The 15,655-nt window shown below is 41.1% G+C and overlaps 1 protein-coding gene across 1 annotated transcript in view; it reads right to left on the bottom strand.

Annotated features, from left to right (window-relative positions):
- YWHAQ (tyrosine 3-monooxygenase/tryptophan 5-monooxygenase activation protein theta) overlaps positions 1-15,179 on the bottom strand; it is a 37,161-nt gene extending 21,982 nt beyond the window's left edge. The window contains exons 1-2 of the mRNA XM_034659925.1: positions 15,021-15,179; positions 14,280-14,637 (exon numbers count right to left, since the gene is read on the bottom strand). Coding sequence (XP_034515816.1) covers positions 14,280-14,573 — 294 coding nt within the window. The 5' untranslated portion in view covers positions 14,574-14,637; positions 15,021-15,179. The remainder of the gene's footprint in view (positions 1-14,279; positions 14,638-15,020) is intronic.
- Between the last annotated feature and the right edge of the window lie 476 nt (positions 15,180-15,655).

The raw sequence follows: 15,655 nt of genomic DNA, 5'->3' as shown, positions 1-15,655 counted from the left end.
ATATTGATGTGACTTGGTTACAATTTATTTTGGAGGCAGCCAAAAGAGGAACTCAGGACACAGGTAAACTCCAGAAAATATGCAACTGGGCCTCAAGACTAGGCTTGGTGAGAAAGAAAATGTTACATTAATATAACAATACAGTCTTACACAGGGGAGAGAATTAGAGCAAAGGTAAGAAAGTTCACAATACAGAACAGGAAGTAGTTCCTTGCGGCTGGAGCATTGAGGGAAAAAGAGTGAGAAAGGAGGCTGAAGAGAAAGGGTGGAAGGTCTAAGTCCCATTTAGGAACCTGGACTCCTTCTAATATGGTAATAGTTGCAAAATTTTAACAATCGGTAATTATTTGCTCCCCCAAGTCTTTTAAAGCAATATATAAGTATCTATCAGAAAAGTAAAAAGGAGCTGCTCTAGTTGAAGAACATGGTTGTATAGAGCCCCAAATCTCCCCTATTTCCACACAAAAGAGAATCCAGAGAAAGGAGAGAGGATTTCAGAAGAATGGGGTCTGTAAAGGAAGGCTTTACAATAAAAGGCAGTGGAAACGGAAACAGCACTTTTCTAGAAAAGTTGAATTTGAGTTCACAGCTAATTGGCTATGTAAGTATGTAAATCGATATGCCTCAGTTTTCATACAAGTAAACACATCTCATTATCCATAACTGCACACAGAATAGTGCAAGGAAACAGATGTGAAAGTATTAATAAGCTATAATGTGTAACTGACTGTGGAATGAGTGCAGGGACACCTAAATTATCTTGCAGGATAGGTGTGATTTTAACATACAGAAATGGTAGACAGAAGGCTTTACAAGTGAGAATAGCAGTTAAGTAGAGGGATGGAAACAAACTACGGGGTACTTTGGGCAAACAATTTGGCTGGAGCATTAAGGATGAAGTAGTCACAAGTTTTCCTTAAGTGAATTTTTATGTCAAACCATTTCTGATTATTTTTTCCATAAGTTGAGAATTTCAGATCAAGAATATATTAACTAACATTTCAACAAATGGTGCAAGGCAAGTGAATAGCCACATGGAAAGAATCAACGTTAGACCCCTTCCTTCCCACCATATATAAAAATTGACTCAAAATGGACCAAAACCTCAATGTAAAACCTAAGATGTTATGACTCTTAGATGAAAACATAAGTGTAAAACTTTGTGACTTTGGATTAGGCAATGGTTCCTTACATATTACACCAAGAGCACAAGCAACCAAAGAAAACAAGTTAGACTTCATCAAAATTAACAACTTTTGTGTTTCAAAGAACACTACAAGCAAGTGAAAGACAACCTACAGAATGGAAGAATATATTTGTAATCATATAACTGATAAAGGTATAGTATCCAGAAGATATAAAGTACTATTACAACTCAACAAAGACAACCCAATTAAAAATGAACAAGGATTTGAATTGACAATTCTCCAAAGATAGACAAATGGTCAGTGAGCATATGAAAATATGCACAACATCCATTAATCATCTAGAAAATGCAAATCATACCCACTATGACTGTCGGTGAGGATGCAGAGATACTGGAACTCTAGTGGAAATTTAAAATGGTGCAGCCACTCTGGCACTATAGCAGTTTCTCAAATGGTTATTAAACAGTGTTATCATATGACCCAGGGATATAACCAAGAGAAATGAAAACACGTCCACACAAAAATGTGTACATGAAGTGACCCTGGCTGGTGGAGCATGTGACTCTTGATCTCAGGGTTGTGAGTTTGAGTCCCATGTTGGGTATAGAGATTACTTAAGAATAAAATCTCAGGGGCACCTAGGTAGTTCAGTCAGTTAAGCCTCGGTTTTGGCTCAGGTCATGATCTCATGGGTCATGGGATCAAGCCCCACGTCAGACTCTGCTCGGCGGTGATTCTGCTGGAGATTGTGTCTCTTTCTCGCTCTACTTCTCTCTCTGCCCTTCCCACAACTCATGCCCTCTCTCTAAAATAAATAAAATCTCTAAAAAAATCTCCAAAAAAAGTGTACATGAATGCTCACAGTAGCATTATTTCAAATAGTCAAAAAATGGAAGCAACCCAAATGTCCACAGACAGACAACTGGATAAAAAAATGTGGTATATTCATACAATGGAAGACTATTCAGGCATAAAAAGGCATGGCTGAACCTTTAAGACATTACACTAAGTCAAAGAAAACAGATGCAAAGGGTCACAGAGTGTATGATTCCATTCACATGGAATGTCCAGAATATGCAAATCTATAGAGACAGAAAGTAAATCCGTAGTTGTCAGGGGCTGGGGGAAGTGGGGCTGGGGGATAACTGTGAATGGGCATAGGATTTTTGTGATGATGAAAATGTTCTGGAATTAGATAGCAGTGGCGCTGCACAATTTTGTGAATATGCTAAAAACCATTTAATCGTATAAATAGATGAATTTTATAGTATTTGAGTTCTATTTAATTAGAAGATACATGGGGGCACCTGGCTAGCTCAGTCAGTAGAGCAAGACTCGATCTCTGGGTTTTGAGTTCAAGGCCCATGCTGGACATGGAGCTTAATTTAAAAAAAAAGAAGATATATATGAACTGATACTCCCAAGTCATTAAATAAAGACAGTGGAAAAAGAAATCTTCTAACATAGATAGTATCTGCAATTAAGGCAAATTACTTTGCAAGCATTTCTTTGAACCGAGAGGAAGATCTGGTAAGTTTCTTCAGGGGAAGAATAAGGGAAAAAAAGGAAATTATTTGTATAGCACTCATTACTATATGACTTTAAAATATATGTAAAATATCACTAAAATTTCGAGTGCATTGGCTTTGTCATATTTTAGGAACTATTTAAAAACAGAACAAACAAAAAAAGCACACAGGATCAGATGATCAGAGAACACACGTTAAATGAAAACCACTCAATTTTTAGAGATTGATTTTTAACCTCCATCCACCCCTTTAATCCTGTTTTCCCCATAAACACTCTAAACATAAATTCTACCACAGGAAAGACAGTATTATATTCTATGGGAAAATAGTTGCTTTATTTTATTCATTTTTAAAAAAGATTTTATTTATTCATTTTTGTGAAAGAGAGCGAGCCCCGATGAGGGGCTCCATCCCAGGACCCTGGGATCATGACCTGAGCCATCAACAACAGACTGAGCCACCCAGGTGCCCTTATTTTTTTAAGTAAGCTCTATGCCCAACATAGGGCTTGATCTCACAACCCCCAAGATCAAGAGTTGCATATTCTACCAACTGAGCCGGCCAGGCACCTCCTATGGAAAAATATCTGAGAACCTAAACTAACAATTCTTAGTAGGTCCTCCAAAGACTCAACAGATTTGGTGGCTGGACATGCTGCTTTGGTATACTGAAAGAAAACTGAAAGGAAACTTTCTATCAATAGCTGAAATAAGCTTTATAAACATCTGCCAGGCCATTTAGAACAAAAGCAGAAATTCTCAGAAGTCTGTGTCAGATAAAAATGAATCATGAAGTGGGTTTTTTTTTTGACATCCACATAAAGAGGATCACCTGTCTTTTTCTTCCCAAAAATGTACAGCTCGTCATAAATAAAACAGAGGTATAGCCTTCACTTTCACCTGCTGAGTTATTCAAACTGCAGCAGGTTACTCTGCACTATATGCATTTTTTTTTTTAAGATTTTAAGTAATCTCTACAACCAACATGGGGCTTGAACTCAACCCCCAGGATCAAGGGTTTGCACGCTCCTCCAACTGGGCCAACCAGGCGCCTCGTCCTGCACTAATTAAACACAGCAATAATTAAAGATAAAAAATCATAATAAATAATAATACAAAAATAAATGTCATTTTCTTGACAAAGCCTCATCTCTGTGCAAAATAAATGAAACGCAAACTTGGATAAACAAAAGAAATTTGCCAAATAAATTTTCTTTACTCTTACACTCAGCCATTGAACACAGCCAATGCACATCCTTCTACCCCCTTCCCCCATCTACTGAAGTTGTTATTCTCCTGATCATTTCTCTAATTAAATGGTTCCCAAGTTTTCTTCTACCTCAAATATCTTGGCAAGTATGGGGGAAGGAGAAGGAAATAAAAATTTCTTGAGGACTATCAGTAGTTTGATAAAGGCTCCCAGCTCAATTTGAAGTCACTTCAACATAGCGCCATTTCCCATTTCAAATGTCAGTCCCTGAATGTTTAAATATTGTTTTTAAAAAATTAAATACAGTAAAAACTAAATTACATTAACAACTTTCATATAGCAGATTGTATTAACTGGATAGTCAATCCTCCCAGACTCTTAAGTTTCTGACATCACAAAGAACCAAATACCTGGTCTCTGTAATCAGCCTCCAAATAAAGTATTTTCTGACTTAAGGATGCATAAACCCTTAACTGTAACCTTTCTAACCTCTTCACTAGTCCATCAGAATTGTGAGGGGGGAACACATGCACAAAGACCTAAAAATTATACTGCTAAGGCTACCTGGCTGGCTCAGTCGGTGGAGTGTGCAACTCTTGATCTTGGGGTTGTGGGTTCAAGCCCCATGCTGGGTGTAGAGGGTACTTAAAAACAAATCCTTAAATAAATAAACAATATATTGTTAAATACTTGGAAATAGTACCAAGCTGAGAGATCAGAACACTATACACACACACACACACACACACACACACACACAGAGCTAACAGCAGGTGTCTAATACAGCAGGTGTCTAATATCTTAAAAGAACAAACCTTTTCTGAGCTATGTTCAAGTAATGGCTGTTTGGTGAAGGAGCAAAACAAGAGGGAAAGTGAGAGTACCAACACTAGAGGAGTAACACCAGCAAGAGCAACTTGGCCAGTAGAAAGTCTAATCTGAACATCAGTATCATTAGTTTTAAAGCATATTCACATACTTCCCTACTTATTTCCCATGGCCACCCTGACATTTATAAACAGCAATCTAAGACTGTCCTTTAAGAAAAAAACATTTACATTAAGTTTGTATTAGCCCTTATAGTCAGGGATGCCTGGGTGGCTCAGTCAGTTAAATGTCTGCCCTTGGCTCAGGTCATGATCCCGGAGTCCTGCATCAGGCTCCTTGCTCAGTGAGGAGACCGCTTCTCCCTCTGCCTGCTATTCCCCCTGCTTGGGTGCTCTCTCTCTCTAATAAATAAAATCTTAAAAAAAAAAAAAGTCTTTAATGGTCATGTTCTTACCACCTGCACCACTGTTTACCCATTTCTCCAAGTAAAGCCTATGTAAATATACAGGAGAGAGAACGTTCACAGTTAAAGTTAGTAAACTAAGGATACTATATGATAGATGTTTAGTACCAAACCCAACTGGAGTAAAAGGTCCAGAGGACGAAAAGATCATGGAATACAGCTCATGTGAATAGAAAAACTGTGAAATGGATAGTGAAGATCTGTGTGAAAGACAAGTTCCATTGAAATGCTTCAGCCATCCTGGCTAACAGATGACCTATCTCCAAAAGCTTTGTAACTTTCAAACCTAAATGAAACCAACTGCAAAAGATCATTATCTACATATTTCATTCATGCCAACTCTGCTTTGGGGTTGGGAATTCAGGAGTAAAAAGAGAGATCACCTTAAGCTGACAATACCATTCTCAATATAAGGAAGCAGAAGACATTTCAAGATACCAGTTCTTTCATTTTTTCAGGAGTAGGGACTCTTCATTACTCAGTATCTAAAACCAACTTTTCCTTTTTCTTTGTTACCAAGTCTGTGACTTTTCCTGGTCCCCAAACCTATGTTCTTACAATAACTTAAGAGATGATGGGATGGGGCAATGAGAAGGGAGGAGAAGGTTTTATGAATTTCATTATCACCACATAATGAACGACAACTACTGAGAAAACTGCTCAATCGCCCAGAGAAGATCACAGTGATGACTAGAAGTTTAAAAGCAGAATACCCACAGAGCAGCAATTTTCAAAGTGTGGTCTGGGGACCTTTAGGAGTCTCTCTGGTACTCTTTGGGGAAGGGGCACAAAGTCAAACCATTTTCACAATACTAAGATGCTATTTGCTTTTTCATGGTCACTGTTAGATGAGTGGAATTTTCCAGAAGCCACAAAAGGTGGGATACTGCAATAAACATAACGTAAAGCGATGCCACAATTAACCTTTCTCTTTAAAAGTTATTATTCCACTTATATGAGGTGTCTAGAGTAGTCAAATTTAGAGATGGAAAGTAGAATGGTGGTTGCCAGAAGGGGAGAATAAGGAGTTCAGCTGGAGAAGATGAAAAAATTCTGGAGACGGATGGTGGTGATGGTTATACAAAGTAAATGTACTTCGTGCCCTAGAACTGTACACTTAATTTTAAATAGTAAATTTTATGTTATGTGTATTTCACCACAATTTTTTAAACCACACATTATGTTAATTTCTAATGAGTTTATTATTCTAAATGCATTCTAAATGGATTACAAAATTCTCACTTTTAATTTCTAATAATGTGAACATCTACAGGTATAATCTATACAAACAAAAACTTTTGGTTTCCACAATATGTTTAGGTTTGAGTCCAAGAATTTCAAAAACACTGCCCTAGAGGTAGGGTTGGCTAGCTTAGTTCGTAGAGCATGAGATTCTTGATCTTGGGGTAGTGAGTTGGGCACAGAGTTTACTAAAAACAAAAGACAAAAAAACACTGCCCTAGAGTATTGGTCAATTATGTAAGTCTTCCACTGTAACGCATAACTCTATCAATCTAATTAACATTCATCACCAAATAAAAACAAAAGCTATGATGCCAAGTCTATCAGTCCTTTCTCTGAGGTGGTTACTGATATCTTTCCATATATGCTTTTATCTTGACATCAATAAGACCTAGGTTTCACTGTTTAACTTGCTATAGGTTTTAAAGGCATTCAATCACAGCAACGTAAAATATCATACCCCTAATTCACAGCAACTAGCAACCACAGTGAACAGCCATATACCCACCACCCAGATTTTACTGTTAACCTTTTGACATATTTGCTTTATCACATACCAATCTATTTCTGTTAGTTTTCATGTAAATTGTAGACACCAGTATGTGCATCACTAGTTTTTTCCCCCTTTGAAGCAAAATTTACATAAAATGAAATGCATGAACATTAGGTGTACCTTTGGTGAGTTTTCACAAATGCACAAACCGGTGGAACTCAAACCATATCAACATAAAGAACATTACAATCACCAAAAAAAGTTCCCTCCAGTCAAGTCAATCTCTGCCTCCATCCCCACAGAGGCCACCATTCTTCTGACTTTTCACCCATAGACTACTTTTGCTTGTTCTAGAATTTCATATAAATGAAATTACACAATGCACTTAAAAAAAAAAAAGATTTATTTATTTGAGAGGGAGAGGGAGAAGCAGACAAGCATACTCCCTGCTGAGCAGGGAGCCTGATGGGGGGCTTGATCCCAGGACCCTGAGATCATGATCTGAGCTGAAGGAAGGCACGTAACTGACTGAGCCACCCAGGCGCCCCCATGATATACTTTTTTGTGCAGCTTCCTTTACTTAGCATGTTTTTGAAATTCATCTATATTGTAGTGTATAGCAACAGTCCATTCCTTTTTATTGCTAAGTAGTTTTCCATTGTAGGAATATACCACAGTTACCCACTTTACTATTAACGGACTGTCGCCAGTTTTTTGCTCTTAGAATAAAGCTGTTTTTGTTTTTTTTTTAAATATTTTATTTATTTATTTGAGAGAGAGAGAACATGAGAGGAGCGAGGGTCAGAGGGAGAAGCAGACTCCCGGCCGAGCAGGAAGCCCGATGCGGGACTCAATCCTAGGACTCCAGGATCATGACGTGAGCTGAAGGCAGCCGCTCAACCAACTGAGCCACCCAGGCGCCCTAGAATAAAGCTGTTATAAACATTCTTGTCCAGGTCTTTTTCTGGACCTACATCTTCATGCCTCTTGTGTAAATACCTAGGAGTGGAATTTCTAGGAGGGAAAAACCTTTTTAATTACAGAAAATTTCAAATATATGCATGAGAGAGAATAGTATGATGGATTACCATTAAAGCCAGCTGCACCTATACTGATTTCATAAACCCTCTTGTTTCATTTATGCCCCACCCATTATTTGGAAGTCTTAGACATATCATCATCATCATTTTGTCTTGAAATACTTCAATATGCAAACAGTTTTCAACTCTGGTCAGGTTATTTATCATGAAACAGTCAAGAAAACCTCATCATGGATTTACCTACAGATTAAGAGTCTAAAGTATCAATGGATTAACTATAATGTCTCTTCTCTTCATATCTTTTAAATGATGCCTTCTCTACCACCCCTCCTTAATACCTAGAGAATTAATGGTACAAAGATATATTCTGTTCTTACTCTGAAAGAACTAGAGCTAAACACAAAACCTGGTATTGAGAAATATCACATAAGAACATCAATATGATCAAGCCGATCTCCCAACTGTTAAGCACCCTGAATTAACTAATCCCATGCTATAGTACCATTTTATAAGTGAAACTGTGCATGAGACTTAAAAAAAAGTCTGGTAACTAGCTCTTTCTGAGAACAAAGTAATCCTCATTACCTCCAATACCGAAAAAGCAGGTAAAATTTGAACCCTTCCAGTCACTAGATTTTTGTTTGCTTCAAAAACCTATCTATCTCTGCTGGAGAGGATAAGGGGAAATGGCCATTCTCAGCAATTGCTGATGACAGTGTAAATGCACACAATCTTTTCAAAAGGCTATGTGGAAAAAAGAAAAGCCCATCTTTTGATTTGGAAATTTCACTTCCAAGAACTTAAGTAAATCCTAGCACTAAGCATGCAGCAAGGATATTCTTCCCAGTGTTGTTTATAATGGAGAAAAATTGTTTACAATCTAAATGTTCAACAGAGCATTAGTATAATTATGCAACATCCAAATATACACACACCAAGGGTTTAAAAGCCTGGAACCACATATGCATATACACATATAAAAATAGAACACTTGGCAGTTATGAATGAGAGGGGAATATCTGCTGTTCATCAATTATAATCACCTCTTCCTAATAAATTTCATTGTAATTTCAGCTGCATCTTTCTAATTTGTGCTAAATTTTTCAAAGAGCAAAGCTTAGAGCTTTGGAGGCAACAATGATACACACCCTTGAAAATACAGGACTCAATGATTAAGTTCCAGAAAAGTGAACTCTACAGTTAAAATAGCACACACACACACAATGGTAACAAGAAAAAAAAAAAAAAAAGAAGTCTAGACAAAGGGTTCTGACAAGATGCCAACATGTTAATAAGAACCCAAAGGGAGGGGCACCTGGGTGGCTCAGTCAGTTAAGGGTCTGCCTTTGGCTGAGGTCCTGAGATCGGCCCTGCCTTGGGCTCCCTGCTCAGCAGGGAGCCTGCTTCTCTCTCCTTCCTGCTCCTGCTCTCCCTCGCTCTCGTGCTCTCTCTCTCAAATAAATAAAACCTTAGGAAAAAAAAAGAACCCAAAGGAAGGCATATACAATCTAGTACAACTTAATACTGCTCACTTTATTCACGATCCAGCCCAGAGTTTCTCAACCTTGGCATTACTGACACTTTGGGCTGGGTAATTGGATTTTCCTGTGATGCTTAGAGGCATTCAGGCCTCTAACTCACCATATGTTAGTAGCACCCCTCCTTCCCATTTTTGACATGCAAAAACTGTCTCCAGAACTTGCTAAATGTTCCCCGAGGGGTAAATTCACCTTGGTTGAGAACCACTGATCTAACTTCACACTTACTGTCTGCATGCACAACATTCTATTCCATCTCACTCTGCAAAAAAAAAAAACAAAAACAAAAACAAAAACAAAACAACTCCTGGCTTCAAGGAGCTAACAATCTAAAGGCAAAAGATGCTAGAGTCAAGAAGTTTTAGACTTTTATTGAAGTATCCTGTGTATGAGGGCTTCACAATTATAGACTCAGGGAGTTTTGTCCACCACAGACCTATCTTCCCTCCTTCACAACTTACAGACATAATGGCTTATATTAAACTGTACAAATTCCTCAAAACAGAGATTCACACTGTAATCTTCAGTCAGCTACCCTGTATTTAGGGCCAAAGGGGTTTCATTTAATTTCATTTGGAGTCATACCACTTGGGTTAAAATCCCTGCTCTACCATTTACTAGCTTCGTGATGTTGACCAAGTTATTTAACTTCCTTATGCCTCAGTTCCCTCAAGATTAAAACAGAAATAATACCATCAACTTAATTTATGGGAACAAAGTGAATAAAAAATGCTTAAAATAGTGCTTAGTGTATAGTAAATTGCCCAATAAATGTCAGTTATTTGATACTATTTTTACCACAAGCCTGTTAAGGCAGGCACCAACACCACCAATTTATAGATGAAGAAGCAAGCCAAGAGATTAAGAAACTTGCCCATGGCCACAAAACTGTAAGGCTATGGTGCAATGATTCGAAAAAGTACGTATGATTCCAGGGCCCATAATTTTTCCATTATGTCAATAAAACTGTATTAAGATCCATTTAACTATCAAGATCAAACTTACTTCAAAATAATAACCAACACAAGACACATTTTAATTAAAAGATTACTTTAGAACCCTTAACTAAATTAAGGTCACACTGCTTTTACAGACGGACACAACTTTCATAGCTTTGTTATCCCATTTTAAATGATTCTTATTCACATGCACCTTAGTTTCAGACATTATATGTTACACCAAAGCAGCTCATTAAAATTAGTCTACTAGGGGCGCCTGGGTGGCACAGCGGTTAGGCCTCTGCCTTCTGCTCAGGGCGTGATCCCGGCGTTATGGGATCAAGCCCCACATCAGGCTCTTCCGCTATGAGCCTGCTTCTTCCTCTCCCATTCCCCCTGCTTGTGTTCCCTCTCTTGCTGGCTGTCTCTATCTCTGTCAAATAAATAAATAAAATCTTTAAAAAAAAAATTAGTCTACTAAACGACCATCAACACCCAAGGATAACATTGGGTTGTCTGAGACAGAGCTTATCTTGTATACATTCTCTAAGTGTCCTTCTTACTCCAAGGTCACTGACTTTCTAAATGACAGATTTTGTTCCCAAGTCCAAGAAGGCTCTAGGGAACCTTTCGGTTTCTTTGATTTGTCCTTACCTCACACCTAAGTTCTTCATGACTCCCAAACACCCCACACATGCTACTTACACTGCCTGGTTGTCATACAACTTATTCATCTTTCTTGCTTCAACTCTGCTACTCCCAATAAACCAACAACTCGTGCATCACCCCTCCTCCAGAAACCATTTCACTATAGTTGTTAGTTTTCCAACATTTCATACACTGTCAATGACACATTCTTCAACCTGGACTTTAAAAATTACTCATTTTAGATTTGGGAAAAAGTCAGAACAGCGGTTGAATGGCTAGGACCTGTATGTAGAACTTTCTAGTCCCCCCCAAATGAGAATGAAAAGAGACCCGGAAACCTAGCCCAACCCTCTGGTTTCACAAACAATACGGAGAGACCCGTAACTGGGTGAAACCTCTAACCTCTCTAAGATACTCTCTAAGATAAAGAGTTTGGTCTTGGCCATTTGGGCCCTCTTAATCTCCTCTGCTCTTTTGATTACTCATTTGGATTTTAACATTTTTTTTCCTGCCTCTACAGTTCAGTAGGCTCCCTCAATACAGTGATTACCAAGAGTTAAGAGTTGTCCACCATGGTCATTCTGAGTAAATAGTTCAAATAATCCCACCCCCGACCTACTACTCTTTAAAGAGAAAGAGACTAAGAATCTCTGCTCTTTAGGATCAAAATTTTGCCCATTCTTCAGGTTACTCTTCCACTAGTCTTCTATAACAAGTCACTTTCACTCACTTTCTCCATACCAAATTCACCTTCCTGTTCACCAAAGGAAAAAAAAGAAAATCTCATTTTAGCACCAATGTTCAGAAATCTCATGTTTCACTCTTCTTTCCTCATTATTTTGGTAGACTCTGCATTAAATTACTAACTTATCAATCATCAGACTCTTGTTCACTAGTCTATCACTTCCTCCTTGTCTGTCAGTTAAGGTTACAAGCTGGTAATTAGCACTCAAACCATGAATTCTAGATGCTGCCACATATACGCAGTTCAAAAACCATTCAAAAATCTTCGATGCCTCCCTCACTGTCAACCAAATGAAGAAATCTCACTCTGACATTTTTATAAGCTTCCTACCTCCCTTTCCTGATTCTCCTCCATTAAAGCTCACTCCAAAAACCAAGTTTTGTGAAGCCTTTCCTGTGGTTTCAGTTTCCTTTGAACCACAAATACGTAGCATTTTGTTCATAACCACTTATGGGAATTATGTATTTGGGTATTTCTCACATGCACTCCATATTGATTACCAATTATGAGAGGAAAAAATCTATGGTTCTTAGTTTTGTTCCTCCCCATACCGCTTAGCAAAGTGCCTTGCACATACCAAGCTCTCAAATACAGTTGCCAACCTGAAGATGGGCTTTCCCAGGATTTCTTTATAGGCTGCACATCAAGTCACAAATAGTTTCTGAAGCCATTTTGTTAATAAAAATATTTTGCTTACACCTTGGAGTCTCCAACTAATCAAACTAAACTCTCTTTCTCTTGGTGTAAAAAAATTGTCCTCATTTCAGGGGTTCTCTGCTATTGAAATGATCTGTAGGAGAGTCTAATATACCTGCTCTCTCTCTCAAGTCACTTGTCAACTAAACAAAACTCTACTCATGCCATCAAAAAAACCAAATTTATAAGAACCACAAAATAAAACAAATATTCCTTTGGCCTAGAGTTCACTTGTCAGAGAACAGGAAAAGCTCTGTAGTAATTCGGAATTGCTGCAAGGTAAGGAACAAAACACGAAGTAGTTACTGAACACAAAGAGACTGAAACATGCTGTGAGAGCCACCAAAGTACTACATCTGTAGAAAAGCCCCCTTAACATATGGAATTTGCAGGAGTCTTCCCTTGCTAGTAGAGTCAATGTTGTCAATAACCATTACCACATGCTATTGAAGTCTGCCATCACTTTCAAGTTGGCAAATTTCTTGAAGTCAAGCTGCAGCAATTCAGTTTGAAAAGCTCTGAAATGCCTCCTCCAGGCCAGGCAGGGAGTGGAAGCTAAGGAGACCTCTAAATATAACATAAAGCACACTCTCTGCATTGCCCTCTTACCTGCTAACTCCGTCAGCCCTAATTTTGACCAGATCACCCATGATTTGTATTAGAAAACTAGGTTAAAGAAGTAAAAAGAAAAAAATTTCCTGCCACACGTTATCTGACAGGGCAAGAAAGAGAGGATTGTGAAGAAAAGAGGCATTTTCTTTTTACTTGGTGAATAATCACCAATCTAGCATGCTTGCCTTTCAAAGCCCACCCAAAATGCCAAAAATCAGTAGGCTTTTTGTAATTAAGAAAAACACTCCAGGATATAATGCCGACATTTAAAATTTAAAAACTTGTGTTATTGATCAAAAGCTCCAATGCCATGACAAAGCTAAAAATGTTCTCTCTCACTAACAAGAGTGAATCAGAGCAGTCACCTACTCCACCCAATAGCCACCCTTGCGACTGGACAGTTCAAAACCTGGAAAGCTTTCCTCGCCTGCTCCACGCCAGAAAGGAATTTCATTTGATATATTAGTGTTTAAGTGTAACTAAATAATAGCAAGAAAATGTATCATATACTGAAATTTATCAGGACAGTGAGTCCTTTGGATTTATCTGTACCTTCTTCACAGTAATGGAACTTTCCCCACCCCCTCCACTCCTTTTAGCACGGAAAAGCTCAACAGATACTGTTACTTGAAAAATGAAATATCTGTTCAGATTTTCGAAGTAAATTTCCATTACTAGGTTTGGGAAGAACACCTACTACACACACATTGTCTCTATCGAAAAGAGACACCTTCTTTCGAATAGGTTGGGGCCTGTGAGTTGATTCGGTATATTTAAAGGGTTCCCAGATCTCCTCAGTACGTTTCAGAAAATGATTTTTCGGTCTTGCACAAACCTACCTGGATGTTTCGAAGTTACATAGTTTGGTAGCAACCCAGCATCTGGGCAAAGTTCTGCCCCTACCTCTGGGAAAGGGGCTTTCTCAGTCTCAAGAGCTGAAACAACACATTAAGGAGGCCAAGGCTAACCTTCTCAAATCCTCCAAACGTCGGCAGACAATTAGGCAAGCCCCGGCCCACGTTTCTTTCCCATTCCCATGAAATTCTCAATTAAAGGCTTCACACACAAAAGGACCCTTGGCGCCCCAGTCGCACAATTCCCCGGCTCCCGCCACCCCTTCCCTCCGCAGCCCGGACGACTGCAGACTCACCAGCACCGTGGTGCAGATGGACCTCAGCTCAGACTCCACTTTCTCCCGATAGTCCTTAATCAGCTGCAACTTCTTGTCCGAGGTGTCGGTTTTCTGCTCGATGCTCGAGATGACCCTCCAGGCGGACCTGCGGCCCCCGACCACGTTCTTGTAGGCCACCGAGAGCAGGTTGCGCTCCTCGTTAGACAGCTCGGCGCCCTGCTCGGTCACGGCCTTCATGCAGGTGGCCATGTCGTCGTAACGCTCGGCCTGTTCGGCCAGCTTCGCCTTCTGGATTAGCTCCGTCTTCTCCATGGGGACGCGGAGAGGAGAGCGAGGGCGAGCACCGACCCGGATCGGGAGGAGGCGTGAGCACGGCCTGCAGGCGGGGGAGCGGACAGAAAGGCGGGGGCGGCGCCGTCAGACAATGCGCCCGCCGCCCGGGGCCGCCCGCCAGCCGCCCCTTTTGTCCGTCCCCACACGCGCCGCCCCGTTGAATTTCCCTCCCCCGCCCACGCTCCCCGCCGGCGTCCGGGAGGCCTAGGGGCGCCCCGCGGAGGCGGCCCGCGGCGAGGGGAGGAGGAAGGGCCGCTCCCGCACCCGCCCGGCCCAAGATGGAAGCGGCCGCTGGCCCACACCTTGCCGCCAGAGCCGTCCCTGAGGAGAGCGGCGTCGAGGCCGGCCGCTCCCGGGCGCCGGCCTCCCGCCCTGCCCTCAGGCCCGGCCAGGTCGAGGAGGGCCAGCGGCGACCGTAACGCTCACCTTCTCGTCTCCGCGGCCGCGGCGCGAGTCCCACCACTTTGATCCGCTTTTGGCTTTAGCCGAGGACCCTCCCGTCTCAGCCTACCCCGGAGCCGAGGGGCGGGCCGCCGCGCCGCTGCCCTCGCTCCTGCCGCCCAATGACGCGCCGAGATGTTCCCAAGAGTCCCGCCTCCAGACCCCCTGCTGGCCAATGAAGACAGAGCGCGCGGAAGGGGGCAAAGAGGGCGGGGCGGGAGGGGAAGCGGAGGCTAGGAGGGTGGGTCGGCTTGGGCAAGTTCGGTTGGCCGGCAGGCTGCGGCTTCGGCCACGGGGTTTCCTCCAATTAGATCCAGGGTAAAAGGACGTCACTGTTGCCATGGCGATGCTGTTACCAACTCCCCTCATCCCGCCCCCCCCCCCCCACCCCCAGCACTTGTGGGTGCGGCACGGGAGCGGGAGGCTCGTCCCATCTCTTCCGCGGTGGCCGCGTCTCCTGCTGCAGGCCCGCTGCAGATGGTGCATTGCATCTTGTGGGTTAATGCAGCCGTGGCTCTCCTCGGCCCTGGTGAGGAGGGCCCGGCGTGGTGACATAAGCGGCTGTTTTGTTGCACAAGCTCCTTTCTTTCCTCCACCTTCCCATTCGTGACAAAGGTTTG

This window comes from Ailuropoda melanoleuca, chromosome 4, assembly GCF_002007445.2.
Source record: "Ailuropoda melanoleuca isolate Jingjing chromosome 4, ASM200744v2, whole genome shotgun sequence".
Classification (NCBI taxonomy): Eukaryota; Metazoa; Chordata; class Mammalia; order Carnivora; family Ursidae; genus Ailuropoda; species Ailuropoda melanoleuca.
This window is presented reverse-complemented; position numbering and strand designations above follow the sequence as displayed.